At 43.6% G+C, this 26,099-nt stretch overlaps 1 protein-coding gene across 6 annotated transcripts in view; it reads left to right on the forward strand.

Annotated features, from left to right (window-relative positions):
• PMS1 (PMS1 homolog 1, mismatch repair system component) overlaps positions 1–26,099 on the forward strand; it is a 440,797-nt gene that overhangs the window by 145,900 nt on the left and 268,798 nt on the right. The window contains exon 6 of one of the 6 annotated variants that reach the window (XM_077275418.1): positions 5,931–6,429. The exons of 4 other annotated variants lie outside the window; for them this stretch is intronic. In XM_077275418.1, coding sequence (XP_077131533.1) covers positions 5,931–5,954 — 24 coding nt within the window. In that variant the 3' untranslated portion in view covers positions 5,955–6,429. Of the gene's footprint in view, positions 1–5,930; positions 6,430–26,099 lie in introns of those variants that run through there. One more of the 6 variants, XM_077275417.1, reaches the window with a different exon arrangement.

Below are 26,099 nucleotides of genomic sequence, written 5' to 3' on the forward strand. Positions count from 1 at the left end.
GACATCCCTTAATGATAACACCAGTAATATTAAATTGACATACAAATTCGATGGCAATGCCATCGAGTTTCTAGATGTCATGACTAAACGGGATGTTCGTGGTGACCTGCAGACAGTGATTTACAGGAAACCTACCTCTACCAATCTCTTGTTGCACGCCTCCTCCTCACACCCGGATCATGTCATTCAATCAGTTCCCACGGGGCAATTCCTCCGTCTGCGTAGACTTTGTTCTACTGAGACGGACTTCTGTGAGCAGGCTGAAGATTTAAAAAACAGATTAGTGTCCAGAGGCCACAGTAAACGCAGTATCAAAAAAGCGTTCAATAGAGCGAAATACTCCTCGAGGGATTCACTACTATATAAGAGCAATGCTAAACAAGAGCACGATATTGTCAGATTTGTTACTAGGTACCACTCCCAATTTCCGATGATGAAAAATATATTACAAAAATCATGGCATGTATTGAGGGCTGACCCTGTTATTGCACGATATCTCCCTGAGAGGGCTGGGATTGCAGTCAGACGGTCCAGGAATCTCAGAGATACCCTGGTGCATAGCCATTATACTGGTGAGAGGATTACCACATTTCTTGATAGTATGGCGGTTCGGGTGGGGTGTGTTCCGTGTGGCCGCTGTGTCGCATGCCCAAACATTGAGAGAATTGGCGTATTTGCCAACTGGGATAGATCACGCGAATTTAAAATAAAGAAAAAAATTACCTGTACTAGTACCAATGTGATCTATGTTGTCACATGTCCTTGTGACAAAATGTACGTAGGTATGACCACCCGCCAACTTAAAACACGTATCCGGGAACATGTATTGGGCATCGGCGCAGCGGCTACTGTGGAAGACACATCCACCCTCAAAACAATACCACGCCACTTCAAGACCTTTCATGACTGTAACCCTGATCTTCTCAGGGCTAGAGGGATTGATTTACTTGAAGTAGGGATCCGTGGGGGTGGTACCTTTCAGAGGCTGGCCCGCGTCGAGTCAAGATGGATATGGACTCTGGGCACGGTTCAGCCGACTGGCCTTAATGACAATATTAGCTATGCTCCCTTTTTGTAAGATTGGCATTAATACAACTGCTCCTCTTCCAAGTGTATATGCTGTTATCGGTCCTGCTGGTAGTATCTGCACGTTTACGCTGTTAGTTCTTTGTTTTTAATCTTGTTTTTTACTTACTTCGTTGTTTTTAGCACATGTTGACCTGGTAGTACCCTGCGGCATATCCCAGATTTTTGTTCTATGAGAAAAAAAGAAAAAAAGGAAAAAAAAGAAAGAAAAAAAGAAAAATTGAGAAAAAAAAGAAAAAAAGAGTTTAAAAAGAAGAAAAAAGAAAGAAAAGGATTTAGAAGGCAGAAATGAGCAATTGACTACGGCCACAGTTATTACAACCACAGTTTTGTATATATATATATGCTTTCTCTATATCTATTATTGCTATCTATATATGTGATTGTTATCACTTTTATTGCATTTGCAATGTATAGATTGTATGTTAAATTCGTTGTATTAATCTCTCATTAACTGTGGGATGAGCTTCTTGTATTTCTGTAGGATTAGAGGTGATTAAGTAATATATAGTTTGTGGTCGGTGTCATAGGTATCTATTGGTATTTGTCCCTTTATTTTATGTTCTTATATTCTATGTTTATGTCTATGTACAATTGAATGGGGCCATTCTTAGTGATTGTAGTGATTCCATCTAGCAGTAATTATTACATCTTTGGGTGCTGCTTTAGTGAATCCTATACGCCGGTGCGTTCTTGTGGTGGCCTTTGGATGCTACAGATCACTTGGGGCCCCAGTGGTCTCCGGCTCCCTTTGGCCCCCATTGGACGTCGCCGGCGCTATGGTGTTCATGAAATTTCGCAACTATTTAGCGTTGTGGTTTCCACGGAGTTATGTTCTTTTCCTGACGCTGCTGCGTTTTGATTTGCCATGTTATAGCGTTTTCTTTTTGTCGCTTCTGCGTCATGGTTTCCACGGTACTGCGTAATCACTTTGATAGCCACGCCCCTATACTTCCGGTATATGCGGTCACTGTTTCTTTCTTTCCTGTTGCCGTACGGACTATTTTGGTCGTTGCACCCGCTCATTTCCGGTCCGGGAGCTTTTTAAACCCATGTGCACTCACTGTCTTTGCCCCCTGATGAAGGTGTGATCGCCGAAACGCGCGTTGGGGTGGAAGCGTGCCTCCAGTACTACAGTCCTCTGTGCGGTGGGTACCTTGCTCCAATAATATCTACTATGTTTGTTTGATAGGCTATGGGACTTCAATTAGGTTAGCACTATAGCGGTTCTTGTATTTACCTATCTTATATGTGAACTGTTGTTATTTGGCTTGGTATTCCTGACTGCAGTAGGATCAAATTATTATTTTTGTTTATTTAGTTTTTTACTATTTGTTTCCTATTTTTGCTTATTTTTTCTACTCTGATAATGTATAAGCCTGTAGGACTGGTATTCCTGGTGGCACCCTTCCTGTTAACTCTATAACAGAGGTTTTTGTGCTGTTACTACCTTCCCTCCTTTCACCTGGTTTTAATATTGTGGTATGCTATTAATAAAGTTTATAGTATTTCTATTTATTGTGTGTGACCATTTGTCATCTTTTTTCTTTCCGCGTTATGTGCTTATCGTGATGATAGGTCTTGTTGGTCCTTTTCACCTATGGTACAGATTTTTGTCATATTATGAGTTACCATGGTGTTTAGTCATATAAGTTGTTATTTATTAAAGAACAGGTAAAACCGAATACATAAAAAATGAGACACCACAGAGAACAGACACAACTGGAAGGGATGGCTGGAAAATAAGTGGCTAACATAGAACAACTACCTCCCAATACGATATCAAAGCAGATAGTAATAGCACTCAACCAGTTCCAAAATATAACTACCGATATGGTGACTGAAAAAGTGCAACAGTGCAATCAATCAGACAATAAATTAATAAATATTCACAAATGTGAGGTAATACCAAGTGGTATACTATATATTATATATTATAAGAAGTATGTAAAAAGCATCAGTCAGCATATCGGAAAGTATATCATACATACATTAGTACATACCAGGAGGAACTTATTTACCTAATAGATGCCACCAGCCAGGGACCCGACCACACCCAACGCGCGTTTCGCTAGGAAAGCTTCGTCCAGGGATGGTGGGTAGCTGGGAAAGAGGCTTATTTATGTCAGTCATTGGCCAATGACAGGAAGGCAGATTGCCTCCCCTTACAAAACACAAAAAAGTTTAATGATCATCACATAATAACCATCAAATATTATAAACTAGCGGTAAGTACAAATATCATATAGAAAAACATTATATAAACCCATATAAACACTTTTCTGTGACCACTGGCAGAATTTGATATCGTATTGGGAGGTAGTTGTTCTATGTTAGCCACTTATTTTCCAGCCATCCCTTCCAGTTGTGTCTGTTCTCTGTGGTGTCTCATTTTTTATGTATTCGGTTTTACCTGTTCTTTAATAAAGTTGACACTACTCAGTATTGAGTTAAATCTCTCCTCGGCTTATCATCCCGAGACGAATGGGTTGGTTGAGAGGGCCAATCAGTCTCTGGTCACTTATTTACGACATTTTGTTTCTGACAGGCAGGATGACTGGGCATCCTTGTTACCGTGGGCTGAGTTTACTGTTAACAACGCTGTAGCCGACTCCACCGGTCAGACTCCTTTCCTCCTTAATTACGGCCAACATCCGCGGGTTCCTGTGCCCATGCCCGTGTCCTCTGCTGATTCCAGGGTGGCAGACTGGGCAGTGGAGGCACGAGACATTTGGGACCGCACTCAGGATGCTATCCGGGCCTCCACGGAGAGACTGAGGTCCTCCGCCGATGCACATCAGCGCCCTGCCCCGACCTTTGCTCCTGGCGACTTAGTGTGGCTCTCCGCTCGTAACATCAGGCTGCGTGTTGAGTCCACTAAGTTTGCACCTCGCTACTTGGGTCCCTTCAAGGTCCTCGAACAGGTTAATCCTGTGGTCTACCGTCTAGCCCTTCCTCCACGCCTAGGTATCACCGACACCTTTCATGTGTCCCTCCTTAAGCCCGTATACATGTCCCGGTTTTCTGAGTCATCTGCCGGGACATCGGGTTCGTCTACGGACGATTACGAGGTGAACGCTATTTTGGGGTGCAAGGTGGTTCGTGGCAAAAAATTTTATTTTGTGGACTGGAAGGGTTACAGTCCTGAAGATAGGTCCTGGGAGCCTGCTGAGCACATTCGGGCTCCGCAGCTCATTGCTGCCTTCGAACGTAGCAAGGCCCAAGGGGGGGGGCCCTAGGAGGGGCGGTAATGTTAGGGGTCGAGTTCCCGCCTCTGCACAGGGGGAATCTCAGTCCATCTCCGCTGCGGTCTCCCATTCTTCTCCTGCCGCAGTGGAGCCTGCTCAGCGGAGACGTCGGTCCAAGCTTCTCGCTCAGTCTGACTCTGTACAAAGAGTTACTGCTGCTTTCCCTGCTCCTGCCATTGAAGTCCGTGCTGGGCAGCGGCGAGCAGATGCTTCTGGGACTAAGTCCTGCTTTTCTCGTTCTGAGCATGCCCAGAGTAAGATCTCTCAGTGGAGATCGAGGGTCACATGATCAGATACTACAGCTTAGGCCATTGGTCCTTCAGGAAGGTCCTGTAGGTGCTCACGCTCTGTGGCAGCCGCTCATTGGTCCTTCTAGGAAGGTCCTGTATGTGCTGCAACTATTTAAGGCTCGCATGGCCGCACGGCCATGCGCTAGTATTGTTCTAAGTTATGTACTTTGCGCCAGTGTGGTCATGTATGATTGTGTTCAGGGACCCGGCTGAAATAAGCCCCTAGAACGCTGGCACCTCCAGCTAGGTGTTTTGTGTGTGTGCATGACCACTGACTGCTCTCGTTTGGGTAGTTAGCCTGTGCCACTGTGAAGTCTAACAGGGCGCAGTGCTTTGAGTTCACGGCTACTCTGTGAAGTAACAGAGTTAGCTCATACCGCCATATAGTTCCGCCGTTTGCTAGCAGCAGGTTCACCTGCACGGTGGATCCCGGGCTGCAAATGCATCTATTATAATAAAATCTCTATATTCATTCAGTGCGTTCCGCTAGCCCTAACAGTGGGGGGGCGGGATTATGTGTGGTAATGTGGTAAGGGGCAGGATTATTTGTGGTAATGTGGTGGGGGAGCGGGATTATGTGTGGTAATGTGGTGGGGGGCGGGATTGTGTGTGGTAATGTGGTGGGGGGGCGGGATTGTGTGTGGTAATGTGGTGGGGAGCGGGATTATGTGTGGTAATGTGGGGGTCGGAATTGTGTGTGGTAATGTGGGGGGCATGATTGTGTGTGGTGATGTGTGGGGGCGGAGCTACTGTGCAGGGGGCGGAATTAGCGAGTAATCACGATTATATATATATATATATATATATGTATATATAACTAATATATATATATATATAACTAATATATATATATATATATATATATATATATATATATATATATATATATATATATATATATATATATATATATATTATCAAAGTGTTTTTAAAAAATTACAATAACTATAAAAACTTGATTCAAGTTGTAGGTTATTTTCTGAGGAGACACTCTTTATCAGAGGTATTCTCCCAGCAACCTGTCTGATTGTACTGAGTATTGTATTGATGTTACAGGATTTTGTTATATCATGTGATCTCACATGTGAGTGTCTGGGGAACTTAATGGGAATCTGTCACCAGGTTCTCCCTACATAGCCTATATCCACCACCTTTACATCATCTTTGAAAGCAATCCTGCAACATCTTCATAAACCGGCCCCACATACCCAAAGAAATGCTACTTCTCATCGTTCTGCTCCATATTGGAGACATTGGATGTCTCCAACATCATCCGCTGAGTCTTTTTAATTCTCACTTTTTACAGAGCCTGCACAGGATGAGGGGATGACGTCAATGGAGGCAGGAGAGACACAAATTATGGAGACTGAGGGGACGCTGAGCAAAATCCAAAGACATCCATCGGACTGCACTGCATCAATTAGCACATTGAGAGGGACAGTTACAAAAGGCATTTTCTTGGGTGTGTGGGGCACCTGGCTCTTAAGAAGAAGTTGCAGGAGTGCTTTTAAAAATGATTGAAAGGTGGTGGATGTAGTTTATATAGGAAAAATCTTGTCACTTTTTATTCTTCCTGACATTGGAAGTACTTGTACTATGTTCTGTTTGGTAAGGTATTCTTGCTAATGAATTGACCAGTACGTCATGGTGATTGTGCAGGCAACTGAGCTGTGCCCAACATGATTCCGGCAGGAGCTCCACTTAGCTGACAGCCGAGCACCTTCATCTACAGCCAGGGTCAGTGCCAGCACTGATCCGGGCTGTTTAAAGGCAACCTGTCCGCAGAAAAACGCTATTAAAAGACCAAGAAAAAGAAATGTGCAAACAAGTCTATTTTTTAAGTTTAGAACTGAGTATAAAATAAAAAATGCAAAATTAGAAATGTAATACATTGATTCCGAATATTTGTTATATTTAGGGATTACAAGAAGTTGGTGAGTTCAGTTTTGTATTTTCATAGCACATAAATATTGTTACAGGTGGAAGTATGAAAAAGGATAACTGAATAATCTGTAATGTGTATGTTGGCAGAAGTACTCGGGGATGAATCGGATATTAGTCATATAAATCATATGCTAACTTCAGGCACTGTAGAAATGGAGCTGCTGTGTGGGATAATTGTGCCAGCACGCTGAATGAGCACAAAGTTCAGCAGCGGGTTTCTATTCCATCTGTGGCATAGGAATCTTGATTGGGAAGTTGGCAGCTCTGTATCAGGTCAGCATTTGCTTGAAGATTGAATATAGTGTCAGCAGGTCATAGCTCCAGAGATAAGCTGCCCTGGATTTATGTAAGACAGGATTATGATTCCATTTCAGGGTACAGGTACGTGCGGTTTAGCACTACACACTGAATGTATGATGTGAATTACTAAATGGGGAGACGTAGATACATTTATATACACTACATAATGTCTGTTCCAAAATCGAAATACTCCTATAAGGACATTTATTATTATTATTATTATTATTATTATTATTATTATTATTATTATTATTATTTTAAAGCCCTTATACAAGTAGGTAAATAAAGAAAGTTATGGCTGTTTGGTATTTGTGATTAAAAAGAAAATAATCACCAAATGTAGGGTGGTTCTGTAATAGTGATGATGATAAAATGATATTCTTGTCCACTTGACAAATTTTGGATTTATGAAGTGTACTATCCTTAAAGGGAGCCTGGCAAATAATTCATGCTGCCTTAACTACAGGCAGCAATAATTAGAGATTGGCTCTAATTGCAGTCATGTATGTTTCATGCTTTGGCATTTTAGAAAACAAAAGCCGGGGATCATTCAACCACAAGGACGAGTCCAGGAGGCTGGTCCCCAGCAGCTTTCCCCAGCACCACTTCCCGAATCAGACAAGGTCTCTGCCTGTACAAACACGTAAAGATAGACCTGGCATTCTAGGTGAGAGGGGAAGCTGCCAAGGACCTGCCTCTTGCACTAGTCATTTCATACACATAGTCCCCAGCTACCTTTTCAAGCAGGAACAGGCACAGCAATTCAGACTAAAACATACGCGGCTGCAATAATAAAGTCGGTGTCTGGTTCAGGCAGCATGAATCTTTTGTCAGGTTTGCTTTGAAGGGCCTTTGTCAGCACAGAATGACTGTTCAAACCAAGTACAGGCACTCGGTTCTCCATGGCAGGGCCAGTATGTAGCACTACTGTCTGCGCCCCTGCATGGTGCCCCCTTCTTCCATACAGGGATGCCGGCTTGCTCACTGCCCCGGTGCAGTCCCCAACATGCTCCTGCTCCCTGTCATTTGCTGGTCATGTGTGCGTGCCAGTAGCAAGATGAACACCTTTAGAGGGATTTTAAAATTGCTGTTGGGAGAAGGCATCCTTCAAATATGAGACCTGGAGCATTTTACAACAGAAGAGTGGTGAGAATTAGCAGAAATTAGCAAGGACTCAATCCCCCAATAGTGTCATATTTCCCAAACTCACAAAAAATCAATATATAAAATAGCCTGGTGAGAATAAATAAAGCTTTAGCTTTTAATAATAATAGCAATATAAAATATGAAAAATGCCTTCCTAATATAACGATTAAAGTTCTATAATACAGCCACAGTGGTGGACTACTGTGCACATATAGAGAATAGACCAGTCGATAAATTTGACACAGGTGATACCGAGTCACATCGGATTCCCAACCCGGTATTTACATGGATTGGATTAGTTATCTCACTGCCATGTCACTTTTTGTCAAACAGTAGGGTTGGCAGTGGACACTCAGCCTTGTTCTAAAGCCTGCACATGTCCTCCCCAATGACCCAAGAGGAGAAACGCAGGGCTGTCTAGGGCTAGTCCAGCTGGGGGAGAGCTGTGGACTGCCCTTGGAAGGGCGAGAGTTATGGAGTGTTCAGGGCCATGTATACTAACCCATAGGGCCTTATAGGGCTAATGCTCCTGTTTCTACCCTATTTAGACCTGATGAGGACTTTTTCTCTTGATGCAGCGGACGGTTAGGGTTCTCTTTTTGGTCACCCTGTGAACTACAGCATTGGGTGAGAGATTTCCATTTTCTTCATCTAAAAGTGTACCAGTTGAATTTGGATATTTCCTCATGCACTTCATATATATTGTATATGACTATTGTCGTTTCCAGGTATTCATTGTAAAGTATCGATTAATGCCTCTATTCCAGACCTGTATGCGACCACTGTCTTCTCCAGGTGTTTTTGTGGAGTACTGATTGATAGGTCTATTCTCTATATGTATACAGTAGTCCACCACTGTGGCTGTAGTAGTCATTTAATCCTTATATTAGGAAGGCATTTTCATATTTTATATTGCTATGATTATTAAAAGTTAAAGTTTTATTTATTCTCGCAAGGGTTTTTTACTGTATATAAAAGAAGAGTGGTCCAGAATGCCAGTTGGGAAGTGTAAGAAGCTTGTTGATGATTGTAAGATTGCTTGCAGTTATTTATTCCAAAAGGTGTGCAAATAAATATTAAGTTGATGGTGCCAATAATTTTGTCCAGCCCATTTTGAAGGCTTTGTGTGAAATTATGTCCAATTTGCCTTTTTTCCCCTCTGTTTTTGTTTTGTTCCGATACACACAAAGCAAATAAACATGTGTATAACAAAACATGCAACTGCTATAATTTTCTGTGAGAAATACTTCATTTTCGGGAACAATTTCAAGGGTGCCAACACTTTTGTCCATGACTGTATGTGTCAGTGACTAATATAGCCACCCTTCTTTTCAATAACAGTCATAAGCCTCCCATCCATGGCGTGACGCCCCCTTGAGGAAGTGAGATTCTGTCTCGCGAAACGCGCCTCGGGGAGAGCGATCACTCGCAGAGCTGACATCTTCATAATATGGGTAATTAACCTTTTCACTGCTTTACTTGTTATGTGCGGTTCCTTAGCAAATGTTAGGTGTGACGCCTAATTATTATAAGATTAGCGCTGCTTCTAAGTCAGCGCGACTTGGACCATTGTATTTAAATATGTGTCACACCTAAGCTAACACAAGATTGCATTGCTCTGTGTTAGTTAGCACACACCTATCTGGCAGCTAGTAATTATTTGGACCCGTTTTTGCACTCTGTCAGTTCTCTGTTAGTGATCGCGCTTGCGCTATCACCTAAGTTGGATCAATTTGTTTTCATACTGACATATTGTCTTTAGTTATAATGAATATTTGTTAACATTATATGTAATAAAATATATATTTATTTTTATACGCAAAAAAACTCTTGAGTTCTCCTTATTGCTTATGATTTTTTCTGAGTTTAGTATATCTATGTGAATTTATATTGCTGGTTCCTTTATATGTTAATATTCAGGGTGGTGACTGTTTTCCTTCACCATAAATCTCCCATTTTAAGAAGTGTCTAAAAGTTCTCAGTAGGGTTAATTTTGAGTCCATCTTCAAACCTACCTTCCAACTAGCTCACGTTTAATAATTCCAACCGAAAGCAGTATGCTACCTCCACCTTGCTGGCATCTGAGTTGAAGTGGAGTTCTGTGTCAATTACTGATCCAGCCACGGGCCCATATATCTGGTCTGTCAAGAGTCACTGCATCTCATAAGTGGACAAAACCTTTGAAATTCTTCAGATATTTCTGGGTCCAGTGTTAACGTTTCTCCTTCTGTGTCTTGTTCAGTGGTGGTTGGGTCTCGGCCTACTTACATCGGCTATGTCTCTGAGCACTGAGCACCTTGTACTTCTGGGCACCAGGGAGGTCGTAGTTCTGGAATATGACAGCACTGGAGGATAATTGGCTCCTGGTCACTTCATGTTTGATTCTTCTCAAATCTTTGGCAGTTATTGTGTGTCTTATTTCTCAACATGTTTTCTCAAGCCTGTTGATTATATTCAACAAAACTTTTTTTGTTTCTGTGATCATGCCCCAATTTCTCAGTAATTTACCGGATTGTTACATTCTTTTATAAGACATGATTTTTTTTTTACTTTGTGATGTGATCGCGTTGCTCCGAGCATTTCTTACCTCCTATCCCTGCAGGCCCCGGATCCAAAATGGCCGTGGGGCTGCATCCTGGTCCTGCAGGGACTACTTCCGGGTCCAGAGCAGGCACTGGTAAGCCTGCAGCACTGTAAGTCAGATCGCTGATCTGACAGAGTGCTGTGCAAACTGTCAGATCAGCGATCTGTGATGTCCCCCCCTGGGACAAAGTAAAAAAGTAAAAAAAAAAAAATTCCACATGTGTAAAAAAAAATTAATAAATAAATTCCTAAATAAAGAAAAAAATATATATTATTCCCATAAATACATTTCTTTATCTAAATAAAAACAAACAAACAATAAAAGTACACATATTTAGTATTGCCGCGTCCGTAACGACCCAACGTATAAAACTGTCCCATTAGTTAACCCCTTCAGTGAACCGTAAGAGAAAAAAAAAAACTAGGCAAAAAACAATGCTTTATTATCATACCGCCGAACAAAAAGTGGAATAACACGCGATCAAAAACACGGATATAAATAACCATGGTACCGCTGAAAACGTCATCTTGTCCCGCAAAAAAAACGAGCCACCATACAGCATCATAAGCAAAAAAATAAAAAAGAGAGATCGCTGTAATCGTACTGACCCGAAGAATAAAACTGCTTTATCAATTTTACCAAACGTGGAACGGTATAAACTCCTCCCCCAAAAGAAATTCATGAATAGCTGGTTTTTGGTCATTCTGCCTCACAAAAATCGGAATAAAAAGCGATCAAAAGCTGTCACTTGTCCGAAAATGTTACCAATAAAAACGTGAACTCGTCCCGCAAAAAACAAGACCTCACATGACTCTGTGGACCAAAATATGGAAAAATTATAGGTCTCAAAATGTGGAGATGCAAAAACTTTTTTGCTTTTAGTGTGTGACAGCTGCCAATCATAAAAATCCGCTATAAAAAACGCTATAAAAGTTAATCAAACCCCCCTTTATCACCCCCTTAGTTAGGGAAAAATACTAAAATTAAAAAAATATATTTCCATTTTCCCATTAGGGTAAGGGCTAGGGTTAGGTCTAGGGTTAGGGCTAGGGTTGGGGCTGGGTTGGAGCTAAAGTTAGGGTTAGGGTTGGGGCTAAAGTTAGGGTTAGGGTGGGGGCTAAAGTTAGGGTTCGGATTACACTTACGGTTGGGATTAGGGTTGGGATTAGAGTTATGGGTGTGTCAGGGTTAGGGGTGTGGTTAGGGTTACCGTTGGGATTAAGGTTAGGGGTGTGTTTGGATTAGGGTTTCAGGTAGAATTGGGGAGTTTCCACTGTTCAGGCACATCAAGGGCTCTCCAATTGCGACATGGCGTCCGATATCAATTCTAGCCAATTCTGCGTTGAAAAAGTAAAACAGTGCTCCTTCCCTTCCGAGCTCTCCAGTGCGCACAAACAGGGGTTTACCCCAACATATGGGGTATCAGCGTACTCGGGACAAATTGGACAACAACTTTTGGGGTCCACGTTCTCTTGTTATCTTTGGGAAAACAAAAATTGGGGGGGCTAAAAATCATTTTTGTCGGACAAAAAAAGATTTTTTATTTTCATGGCTCTGCGTTGTAAACTGTAGTGAAACACTTGGGGTGTTCTCACCCCACATCTAGATAAGTTCCTTGGGAGGTCTAGTTTCCAATATGGGGTCACTTGTGGGGGTTTGGGTACATCAGGGGCTCTGCAAATGCAACGTGACGCCTGCAGACCAATCCATCTAAGTCTGCATTCCAAATGGCGCTCCTTCCCTTCCGAGCTCTGCCATGCGCCCAAACAGTGGTTCCCCCCCACATACGGGGTATCGGCGTACTCAGCACAAATTGGAAAACAACTTTTGGGGTCCAATTTTTCCTGTTACCCTTGGGAAAATGCAAAACTGGGGGCTAAAAAATAATTTTTGGGAAAAAAAATATTTTTTATTTTCACGGCTCTGCGGTATAAACTGTAGTGAAACACTTGGGGGTTCAAAGTTCTCCCAGCACATCCAGATAAGTTCCTTAGGGGGTTTACTTTCCAAAATGGTGTCACTTGTGGGGGGTTTTAATGTTTAGGCACATCAGGGGCTCTCCAAACGCGGCATGGTGTCCCATCTCAATTCCAGTCAATTTTGCATTGAAAAGTCAAACGGCGCTCATTCCCTTCCAAGCTCTGCCATGCGCCCAAACAGTCGTTTACCCCCACATATGGGGTATCAGCGTACTCAGGACAAATTGCACAACAACTTTTGGGGTCCAATTTCTTCTCTTACCCTTGGGAAAATAAAAAATTGAGGGCGAAAAGATAATTTTTGTGAAAAAATATGATTTTTTATTTTTACGGCTCTGCATTATAAACTTCTGTGAAGCACTTGTTGGGTCAAAGTGCTCACCACACATCTAGATAAGTTCCTTAAGAGGTCTACTTTCCAAAATGGTGTCACTTGTGGGGGTTTCAATGTTTAGGCACATCAGGGGCTCTCCAAACTCAACATGGCGTCCCATCTTAATTCCAGTCAATTTTGCATTAAAAAGTAAAATGGCGCTCCCTCCCTTCCGAGCTCTGTTATGCGCCCAAACAGTGGTTAACCCCCACATATGGGGTATCATCGTACTCAGGACAAATTGCACAACAATTTTGGGGGTCCAATTTCTTCTCTTACCCTTGGGAAAATAAAAAAATTGGGGGCGAAAAGATCATTTTTGTGAAAAAATATGATTTTTTATTTTCACGGCTCTGCATTATAAACTTCTGTGAAGCACTTGGTGGGTCAAAGTGCTCACCACACATCTAGATAAGTTCCCTGGGGGGTCTACTTTCCAAAATGGTGTCACTTGTGGGGGGTTTCAATGTTTAGGCACATCAGGGGCTCTCCAAACGCAACATGGCGTCCAATCTCAATTCCAGTCAATTTTGTATTGAAAAGTAAAATGGCGCTCCTTTCCTTCCGAGCTCTGCCATGCGCCAAAATAGTGGTTTACTTCCACATATGGGGTATCCGCATACTCAGGACAAATTGTACAACAACTTTTGGGGTCCATTTTCTCCTGTTACCCTTGGTAAAATAAAGCAAATTGGAGCTGAAATAAATTTTGTGTGAAAAAAAGTTAAATGTTCATTTTTATTTAAACATTCCAAAAATTCCTGTGAAACACCTGAAGGGTTAATAAACTTCTTGAATGTGGTTTTGAGCACCTTGAGGGGTGCAGTTTTTAGAATGGTGTCATACTTGGGTATTTTCTATCATATAGACCCCTCAAAATGACTTCAAATGAGATGTGGTCCCTAAAAAAAAATGGTGTTGTAAAAATGAGAAATTTCTGGTCAACTTTTAACCCTTATAACTCCCTAAAAGAAAAAATTTTTGGTTCCAAAATTGTGCTGATGTAAAGTAGACATGTGGGAAATGTTACTTATTAAGTATTTTGCATGACATATCTCTGTAATTTAAAGGCATAAAAATTCAAAGTTGGAAAATTGCAAAATTTGCAAAATTTTCGCCAAATTTCAGTTTTTTTCACAAATAAGCGCAAGATATATCGAAGAAATTTTGCCACTATCATGAAATACCATATGTAACGAGTAGTGTTGAGCATTCCGATACCGCAAGTATCGGGTATCGGCCGATACTTGCGGGTATCGGAATTCCGATACCGAGATCCGATACTTTTGTGATATCGGGAATCGGTATCGGGATTAATATCAATGTGTAAAAGAAAGAATTAAAATAAAAAATAGGGATATACTCACCTCTCCGACGCAGCCTGCACCTTACCGAGGGAACCGGCAGCCTTCTTTGCTTAAAATGCGCGCGTTTACTGCCTTCCGTGACGTCACGGCTTCTGATTGGTCGCGTGCCGCCCATGTGACCGCGACGCGACCAATCACAACAAGCCGTGACGTAATTTTCAGGTCCTGAATGCCTAATTCTAGAATTAGGCATTCAGGACCTGAAAATTACGTCACGGCTTGTTGTGATTGGTCGCGTCGCGGTCACATGGGCGGCACGCGACCAATCAGAAGCCGTGACGTCACGGAAGGCAGTAAACGCGCGCATTTTAAGCAAAGAAGGCTGCCGGTTCCCTCGATAAGGTGCAGGCTGCGTCGGAGAGGTGAGTATATCAATATTTTTTATTTTAATTCTTTATTTTACACATTAATATGGATCCCAGGGCCTGAAGGAGAGTTTACTCTCCTTCAGACCCTGGGAACCATCAGGGATACCATCCGATACTTGAGTCCATTGACTTGTATTGGTATCGGTATCGGATTAGATCCGATACTTTGCCGGTATCGGCCGATACTTTCCGATACCGATACTTTCAAGTATCGGACGGTATCGCTCAACACTAGTCATGAGAAAACAGTGTCAGAATCGCTAAGATCTGTTGAAGCGTTCCAGAGTTATAACCTCATAAAGGGACAGTGGTCAGAATTGTAAAAATTGGCCCGGTCATTAAGGTGCAAACCACCCTCGGGGCTTAAGGGGTTAAGGTTACACAACTTGTAATTGGTTAAATCTGCATATAAATTATGTGGTCAAAATTCTCTTGTCTAATAATTGTGCACATAGTGTAATGTTTCTTATGACTGTAAGATAAGGTAGCTGAGAAGTTGGCCATATAATCATTGACAAGTTTCCTATTCAAATGATGTGTAGAAATTGATTTTTGCACCACAACCAGTAAGTCTGTTCCTAGACACACTCAGATGCAGGAAATCTTTTTAAAATGTTGTTTATTTATTTAGTTAACTGGATTGTAGTATGAAACCAGTTAATGTTAAAATTCCCTTGGCTGGCTAATAAATATCTAAAAAATCCTTTGTTATCCAATCCTTCTACTGTATATTATTTCAAAACACTCTTTTTCGGTGATTACTTTGTATCTCCGTTCATACTGCACCCACACACCCAAATGATACACCGTTTGAAAGGTAAACTTGCTCCCTTCAGCAAGAAAATAGCCAAACAAACCACACATCCACGATGTTATCACAAAATACATTTTAAACATTAATTTTCATAGATTTGCAGTAAGGAAAAATGACCTGCAGGTGGCACCTCTCTACCCCAAGGCACAATACCACAAAGCTGAAACAAATCCTAACATTTGCCTTGGGGGCTTTCCAGCTTGCCGAACTCCTTGCCCAGCCCATTTCAGGCTTGTACATATAAAATATTTGCTACATATGTGGAAGTGGAATAAAAGTAAAACTTTACCTGTTTAAGACTTTAGCTTTAAAACTGAAGATATAAATGAATGCAGCCTAAAAGGGATCGGACAGGTTCTGAATCATCAGATTTTACGTATTATTGGACAGTCATTGAAAAGTCTATCTTCCTTCTAAGGGTACTGTCTCACAGTGGCACTTTTGTCGCTACGACGGTACGATCCGTGACGTTCCAGCGATATCCATACGATCTCGCTGTGTCTGACACGCAGCAGCGATCAGGGACCCTGCTGAGAATCGTACGTCGTAGCAGATCGTTTGGAACTTTCTTTCGTCGCTGGATCTCCCGCTCGTCGTTGGATCGGTGTGTGTGACACCGATCCAACGATGCGTTCGCTTGTAACCAGGGTAAACATCGGGTTACTAAGCGCAGGGCCGCGCTTAGTAACCCGATGTTTACCCTGGTTACCATCGTAAAAGTAAAAAAAAAAAAAAAGGGACCTGATGGACACCGGAATTTGAGTATGTACTGTTTTTTTTTTTAAACTTTTACGATGGTAACCAGGGTAAACATCGGGTTACTAAGCGTGGCCCTGCGCTTAGTAACCCGATGTTTACCCTGGTTACCCGGGGTCTTCGGCATCGTTGGTCGCTGGAGAGCTGACTGTGTGACAGCTCTCCAGCGACCACACAACGACTTTCCAACGATCACGGCCAGGTCGTATCGCTGGTCGTGATCGTTGGAAAGTTGCAGAGTGTGACAGTACCCTTAGGTTGCAGCTTACTGTTAACCTGGAGTCACCTCTGGTTCCAAGTAAAACACTGCGGCATTGACATAACTCAGACTGTACATTGTTTCCCGATGGGAGAGATTGGTGGAAACAACCTTGCAAAAATAAAAAAAAAATAAAAAATCCAACCGTAGGGAAAAAAAGGGTAAAATAATTTAAAGATATTACTTTTTTTTTTATTTTTTTTTTAAAGGGATATTCCTAATTATTATACAGTGGTGTAAATATGCTCAGTTATGGGGTCAATTCTCCTTCATCATTTTTACTGTCAAAGTGGCACTGCTGTACAGGGAGCTGCTCCGTTCACATACATAGGGCTGTGTTGCACTTCCCTACACTGCAGATAGATGGCAGTGCTGCTGTGGAGGGGAAAAAATGCTGCTGCCCCTGTTCTTTTGCAAGGTCCTGACAATCAGACCCCTTCTGATCAGTAAGTAAAATGCCATTATGTTTAATGTTGGGGGATCTCCTTTAGGCTGGAGTCACACACAATGTATAAAAAGTCGGTCCGTTTTACACTGACGAGAATTGCAAAAATATTCCCTTAACAGTGATCCGTGTGTCATCCGTGTGCAGTTCGAGGATGTGATTTTCTCACATGTAAGCATCTGTGTGACATCCGTATGGCGAAATTTTCTTGGATCCATGGGCTCAAATATTCGTGAAATTATATATATATATATATATATATATATATAAATAATATATATATATATATATATATATATATATATATATATATATATATATATATATGTATGTGTGTGTATGTGTATGTGTCCACATCCTCTGCCTGTGACGTTCACAGTTCAGAGGGCGCGATGACGCGTTTAATGCGCGCCGCCCTCTGACTGAACAGTCACAGCCAGAGGACCCGGAAGACAGACCGGCGTGCAGCGCTGGATCAGGCCCAGGTAACTATAGCAAGTGCCGGGGGCCTGAGCTAGCGGCGACTCCGGCACCTGACCCCCACAGCGCGCCGGTGTCCCCGCCTGCTCAGGCCCCCAGCACCGCCGCGCACAGCCACCGCACCCAGCACAGCCTGAGCCACCGCACCCAGCACAGCCACGCACAGCCGCCCACACCCAGCACAGCCACGCACAGCCGCCCTCACCCAGCACAGCCGCCTGCACTCAGCACAGCCACGCACAGCCGCCCACAGCCACGCACAGCCGCCTGCACTCAGCACCGCCACGCACAGCTGCCCGCACTCAGCACCGCCACGCACAGCCGCCCACGCACAGCACAGCCACATACAGCCGCCCGCACTCAGCACAGCCTCCCGCACTTAGCACAGCCGCCCGCACTGATGGGGCGCAGGATGGAGCAGCACATGATAGGGTGGAGCAGCACATGACAGGATGGGGGCGCAGTATGGAGCAGCACATGACAGGGTGGAGCAGCACATGACAGGATGGGGGCGCAGGATGGAGCAGCACATGACAGGGTGGAGCAGCACATGACAGGATGGGGGCGCAGGATGGAGCAGCACAGCCATCGCACCCAGCACAGCCACCGCACCCAGCACAGCCGCCCGCACCCAGCACAGCCGCCCGCACCCAGCACAGCCTGAGCCACCGCACCCAGCACAGCCACGCACAGCCGCCGCACCCAGCACAGCCACCACACCCAGCACAGCCACGCACAGCCGCCGCACCCAGCACAGCCACGCACACCCACCCACAGCCACGCACAGCCGCCTGCACTCAGCACAGCCGCCCACACCCAGCACAGCCGCCCACAGCTACGCACAGCCGCCCGCACTCAGCACCGCCACGCACAGCCGCCCGCACTCAGCACCGCCACGCACAGCCGCCCACGCACAGCACAGCCATATACAGCCGCCGCACCCAGCATAGCCACGCACAGCCACCGCACACCCAGCACCGCCACGCACAGCTGCCGCACCCAGCACAGCCACCGCACCCAGCACAGCCGCCCGCACCCAGCACAGCCTGAGCCACCGCACCCAGCACAGCCACGCACAGCCGCCGCACCCAGCACAGCCACCACACCCAGCACAGCCACGCACAGCCGCCGCACCCAGCACAGCCACGCACACCCACCCACAGCCACGCACAGCCGCCTGCACTCAGCACAGCCGCCCACACCCAGCACAGCCGCCCACAGCTACGCACAGCCGCCCGCACTCAGCACCGCCACGCACAGCCGCCCGCACTCAGCACCGCCACGCACAGCCGCCCACGCACAGCACAGCCATATACAGCCGCCGCACCCAGCATAGCCACGCACAGCCACCGCACACCCAGCACCGCCACGCACAGCTGCCGCACCCAGCACAGCCGCCGCACCCAGCACAGCCACGCACAGCCGCCCACACCAAGCACAGCCACACACAGCCGCCCGCACCCAGCACAGCCACGCACAGCCGCCTGCACTCAGCACAGCCACGCACAGCCGCCCACACCCAGCACAGCCGCCCACAGCCACGCACAGCCGCCTGCACTCGGCACAGCCACGCGCAGCCGCCCGCACCCAGCATAGCCACGTGCAGCCGCCCACGCACAGCACAGCCACATACAGCTGCCCGCACTCAGCACAGCCGCCCGCACTGATGGGGGCGCAGGATGGAGCAGCACATGATAGGATGGGGGCGCAGGATGGGAGCACATGACAGGATGGGGATGCAGGATGGAGCAGCACATGACAGGGTGGAGCAGCACATGACAGGATGGGAGAGCAAGATGGGAGCAGCACATACCAGGATGGAGACCATATACCAATATAAATGCTCGCCACCCGGGAGTAGAACGGGTTCAATAGCTAATATATATATATATATATATATATATATATATATATATATATATATATATATATATATATATATATATATATATATATATAACAGTGACACCCATACGTCTGTGTTCATCATCTCATTAAATACATTTATATTTCACCGGCTTAATTTTCCTGAAATTGCCCTGCTCCCCCGAGAACCAAAGCGCGAAAATTTCGCACGGGCCAACTAGTCCATATAATAGTGGCACTTTTAAAGTAGATCTGAACTATTTTGTCTACCTTTTCCAGATGCAGCGGACAGTTAGCAACTATGTCATCATTTCCTGCCATCTGCTGCTTCTGGCTGCCTGGATTCTGCCAAGTGTGGCAAAGAGGATGATAAAGTATGATGTTAATACTGATTAGAATTTCTCTATTTTAGTTGGTAATTTCGGGGATATATTTACATATGTTTTTAAATTTTGCTACCATGTGCTTCTGGACATTTTTCATCTCTTGTAGCTGAAATGATTTTCATTCTGCTGGCACACATTTCTAATTTAACCTAAAAAAAAAGTCATATTTCACTAAAACTAGGGATAATGCAAGCCCCAAGGCATTAGTTCTTCCCCAGTTAAAGGTTATCTTATTCGTAGATTCAAAGCACCGATCAAAATAATCTGGGGGATTTGCCCTGGATGCCTAGAATTAGTGACTCCACAGCCCTCACTCATATATGCAAAAGCTAAGTTCGGTTATTAGCCAAGCAGATACTTTATTCACAAATATTAATTGTCAAGCGTTGCCACTTCACTTCCTCCTATCATCAGGAAAATTGTGCAAATGACTGACCAATGATGATCGCAGCTGCTGCTGCTTCCACTGCTAGCCCAGTTATTGGTAAGTAAGTGTATGATATACAGACGTCCAAATCCAATACATGAAATATATAAGATATATATATATATATATATATATATATATATATATATATATATATATATATATATATACATATATATGTACACACACACACACACACACACATACATATACACACACACACACACACACACACACACACACACCTTGGAACAGTCACTGTCAGCTCCACAATAACAAAAGACCTACAATCTGCTGCCAGCAATCGTATACAGGCAGATTGGACACCAGTTACAGGAAGCGTATGACTTCAGAAGTGCAGTTTACAGAGCAAGAGTTAGCCAGTGTATATATAAAAAAAATATATACAAAGATAATACAAAATGGGAAGAAAACAATACAATATTTACAATTCCATGAGTTAAAAAAGAATAAAAAATGAGTAGTGTTACTCCTGATGTGTCAGGAATGGCTCTTGTCTTTTATTGAGGGAAGCAATCCGATTAGACAAATGGAACACTTTCACAGCGAACTATGTCTTGCAGAATGAACAATGACAGACACTCAAACTCTCACTTTTATTAGCTCAAGGTTACGCCCAGATACCTCCCCTTGATGTGCTCATATGGGGGCTTTTTGTGAGATGTGCTAGATCTTTTAGCAGATGAGATCCCGAATTTACAGGATATCTTCGCCCCTGGTGTTCCTAGGTGGTAGATATTGTCATGTTTTCTACTGCAATTTTATCTTTCTATACAGATGAAACATAGTGTGGATAGCATCACCGATATTGAGTTGGAGGGGATAGAATAGCTTTACGGTGATGTGAGTGAATGTGTTATGTTCGTCCTTTCCCAATATTCATCACAGACTACTGGCTCCAAAACGTCTTTGGACCCATGCTTTGAAGAGCGGAAGCTCATTTCTTGGAAGTGTAGATTTCTGCCTTTGCTTAAATGAATCACTGTCTGGGTGGCTGGTTCCCATAGCAAATTTCCTGTTGTAATGACCTGATCACTGCAGGATGTCCCTAATTCAATGGAGGTTAAAGTGTCCGCTCTCTCTCTTCCCCAGTTATATTTAGTTTCTCACGTACCCAGTTATTATTAATCCCATATGTTCAATGTAAAGTCCTACTTCAATGGAGGTTGAAGTGTCAGCTCTTTTTCAGTTCCCCAGTTGCAATTAATCCCATATGTTCAATGTGATGGTGATATGTCCCCTCTCTGTGTGACTATACTTTATTGAACCACAAAATAGGCAAATAACACACAGAACAGACCCAACAAAGTACTAAAGATGGTGCAAAATTACAGAGTCTCACCCTTCATCTGACTCACCGGGATAAGAGCAGTTGTGAATTCAGATATTCAGATCTTCCAGGGCCGACTACCCCATCTGTGACTTGCAGAGAGAGGAGGTAACGACAAGCATAGGAAGCTGACAGTCCATTGACTTACAAGGCCAGTTGACTGGAGGGTCACAATCTGGCTTCTCCGAACATCTCCATGGAGCCAGGTGACCAGTGGGCTCCATTCCTGGTTATCCCAAATGTGACCTGTGGATACAAATCCTGACTACCCCAAATGTATTCATGGTTTAGTGATGCTCAGGGGAGCAGATCTTTATTCTTTCAGCCAGGGCGTAGTTCCCCTAAATCTAGCTTCAAACTAGCGTTCGGAAGGGCTGCGGACTTCCTCCGTGAAGCCCCACCTACTGCTGCCTGTCTTCCTTCAGCTCTGCCTACGTCTGCATGCGTTCTGCATACCCTATCTTTAACATTGGGTATACAGGCCATGCGGATGCCTCCGCATGCTTCGTTTTGAAGCTGCACAACTGCAACAAAAACGTAATATGTTGCTTTTGACGCAGGTCAGCGCAGCATCAAGAGGACACATGGAGAGGTATCCGCATACATCCGCATGGCCAATGTTAAACATAGTGTACGAAGAATGCATGCAGACGTAGGCGGAGCTGAAGTAAGAGGGGCAGCATTGGGTGGGGCTTCACGGAGGAAGAAGGCTTTCATCCGCAGCCCTGCCGAACGTTAGTTTGAAGCCTGCATTAGCTGGCATCCTGTAGAATGTTAAATCAACTTGCATTGTTTGATTTATTTATAGTTTATCCTTCAATGTTTGCAAGTCAACAAACTGGCTGGCCTGGACAATGTGTAATCAGCATAGCAACAAACATCATTGTTCAATTATCCTGCTTCTCTAGTCATCCAGGATAATAACACAATATGTTACAACAAATTGTCAACTTGCAAGTCAATATTACAGGCTTAAATAAACAAAAGTCTGTGTTATCTTGACCAACCATAAAGAAACACATACATTCAAAAGTCAACATAAGTCTACTCCTCCTGGCTTGCTGATAATAGACATCTGGTTAATTAAGATAAAATGCTGTGTCGCCACACCTTTGTTGGTGATGACAACTTTAGTATGCTGTCCTGTATGAAGTAACTAGTCTCATGCATTGCTCAGGTGTGATTTTAACCCATTCTTCCACACAAACACTCTTCAAATGCTGAAGGACCCAGGGGCTCCTTCTATGAACACTTGAGTTTAGTCCTTTTCATAAATTTTCCATTGCACTCAGGGCAGTTGATGGGCTGGGCCATTCTGGCAGCTTTATTTTCTTTCTCTGAAACCAATTGAGAGTTTCCATGACTCTGTGTTTTGGCTCATTGTCTTGCTAAAATATCCATCCCCATTTCATGTTCATCATCATGGTAGATGGCAGCAGATTTTTATCAGGAATATCTCTGCAGATTTGTTCATTCATCCTTCCTTCAGTTACAGTGGGTACGGAAAGTATTCAGACCCCTTCAAACTTTTTCAATCTTTGTACCATTGCATCCATTTGGTAAATTATCTTGACTGAAAAAAAACAAATGTAGACATTTTTGCAAATTTATCAAAAAAGAAAAACTGAAATATCACATGGTCATAGGTATTCAGACCCTTTGCTCAGTATTGAGTACAAGCACCCTTTTGAGCTTGTACAGCCATGAGTCTTTATGGGAATGATGCAACAAGTTTTTCACACCTGGATTTGGGGATTCTCTGCCATTCTTCCTTGCAGATCCTCTCCAGTGTCGTCAGGTTGGATGGTGAATGTTGGTTGGACAGCCATTTTCAGGTCTCTCCAGAGATGCTCAATTGGGTTTAGGTCAGGGCTCTGGCTGGGCCAGTCAAGAATGGTCACAGAGTTGTTCTGAAGCCACTGCTTTGTTATTTTAGCTGCGTGCTTAGGGTCATTGTCTTGTTGGAAGGTGAACCTTCAGCCAAGTCTAAGTTCCAGAGCAAAATAATATCTCTGTATTTTGCCGCATTCATGTTTCCTTCAATGGCAACCAGTCGTCCTGTCCCTGCAGCTGAAAAACACCCCCATAGCATGATGCTGCCACCACCATGTTTCACTGTTGGGATTGTGTTGGGCAGGTGATGAGCAATGCCTGGTTTTCTCCACACATACCTCTTAGAATTATCACCAAAAAGTTCTAGTTTCGTCTCATCAGACCAGAGAATCTTATTTTTCATAGTCTCGGAGTCTTCCATATGTTTTTTAGCAATCTCTATGCAGACTTTCATGTCTCTTGCACTGAGAAGAGGTTTCCGTTGGGCCACTCTGCCATATAGGCCCGACTGGTGGAGGGCTGCAGTGACTTTATGGAACTTTCTCCCATCTCCCTACTGCATCTCTGGAGCTCAGCCGCAGTGATTTTGGGGTTCTTCTTTACCTCTCTCACCAAGGCTCTTCTCCCATGATTGCTCAGTTTGGCTGGACGGCCAGGTCTAGGAAGACTTCTGGTGGTCCCAAACTTCTTCCATTTAAGGATTGCGGAGGCCACTGTGCTCTTAGGAACCTTGAGTACTGCAGATATTCTTTTGTGACCTTGGCCAGATCTGTACCTTGCCACAATTCTGTCTCTGAGCTCCTTGGACCGTTCATTTGACCTCATGATTTTCATTTGGTCTGACATGCACTGTGAGCTGTGAGGTCTTATATAGACAGGTGTGTGCCTTTCCAAATCAAGTCCTATCAATTTTATTAAACACAGCTGGACTCCAATGAAAGAGTAAAACCATCTCAAGGAGGATCGCAAGGAAATGGACAGCATGTGACTTAAATATGAGAGACTGAGCAAAGTGTCTAAATACTTATGACCATGTGATATTTCAGTTTTTCTTTTTTTACTAAATTTGCAAAAATTTCTACATTTCTGTTTTTTTCAGAGAAGATGGAGTGCAGAGTGTACATTAATGAGAAAAAAATTAACTTTTTTGAATTTACCAAATGGCTGCCATAACAATGAAACAGAGTGAAAAATTTAAAGGGGTCTGAAAACCTTTCATACCCACTGTATATGACGTTTGTTAGTGCTGTATATTGAAAAACTTCACCTTCAAACTTCACTTTTGGCTTACAAACATTGAGTGTATAATGACATCCAAAGAGTTTAATTTTGGTCTCTTCTGACCAGACTATATTCTTCTAGTATTCCATCGGCTTGTCTAAATGTTGAGCAAAATTTTGACTCACTGTAACATGCTTTTTGTTCCACAATGAGAGCGTGCATACATGCCATGGAGGTTGAGTGCATTACTTGTTGAAACAATTGTACCTGCTGATTCCAGGTGGTCTTTGGCTTTTTAATATTAGCTTCTGATTCTTTTCACTCCTCTGTCTGAAATCTTATGGGGAGCACCTTGTCATGACCATTTTATCAACGTCATCAGTATGTTTTGCAACAATAAGGTTGCAAAGGTTTTGAGACATCTCACTGGTTTTACCCATCATGAGATGTTTGTTGTGTGGCTCCTTGGTAAAAAGACATCTTTTTAAAGGCCACCAGTTGAACTAGCTGATATTATTTTTCACTAAGTGGAAATGTTGCTGATAATTTCAGCTGGTGTCATGACTTTCCATGGCTTTTTACACCTCTTTCTTCATGTGTTCAATACTTTTCCGTGTCATTTCTCATTATTACACATAACTTAATTTATGGACATCTATGATTTGATTTATTTTCCTGTGTGGATTTGATGAGTTGGTACTGACATCTGGTGAGAATTTCATGTCAATAGCACCTTTAGAAATGTAGTGATGTGTTCAATACTAATTTTACCCGTTGTGCTTTGTGTGATAAAACCATACAATCTGATAAATATTCAATAACTAGAAATAGGCCCAATGCTATCGCCTCGGGAGTACGGTGAAAACATAGATGTCACCACTATTCCCCACGCAGACGCAGTAACAGCCGTGTCGTTAGAGTGTGTAGAGCGCGCAGTTGTGGCGGTACCTTACGGCCACGAACTGCGCTTGTGCAAGTGGCATAGGCATCACCGCTATTCCCGTGCATGCGTAGTAACGATGCGGCTGTTACTGTACCTGCATGGGAATAGCGGAATAGCGGAGACGTGTATATCACTTGCACAGGCGCAGCTTGTGGCCACGAACTGCACCTGCGCAAGTGACACTGCCGCGATGCCTTATGGGATTCAGGGACAGCGGCCGGAAGTCCCAACTGGCGAATAAGTATGAAAACATATATACACCGCTCGAAAAAATAAAGGTAACCCTTAAACAACAGAATAAAACTCTAAGTAAATCAAACTTCTGTGAAATCAAACAACACTGTTTGACAATCAATTTCACATGCTGTAGTGCAAATGGAATAGACAACAGATGGAAATTATTGGCAATTATCAAGACACACTCAATAAAGGAGTGGTTCTGCAGGTGGGGACCACAGACCACATCTCAGTACCAATGCTTTCTGGCTGATGTTTTGGGCACTTTTGAATGATGGGTGTGCTTTCACACTCGTGGTAGCATGAGACTTACTCTACAGCCCACACAAGTGACTCAGGTAGTGCATAACATCTAGGATGGCACATGAATGCGAACTGTGGCAATAAGGTTTGCTG

Source organism: Ranitomeya variabilis, chromosome 7 (genome assembly GCF_051348905.1).
Source record: "Ranitomeya variabilis isolate aRanVar5 chromosome 7, aRanVar5.hap1, whole genome shotgun sequence".
NCBI lineage: Eukaryota > Metazoa > Chordata > Amphibia > Anura > Dendrobatidae > Ranitomeya > Ranitomeya variabilis.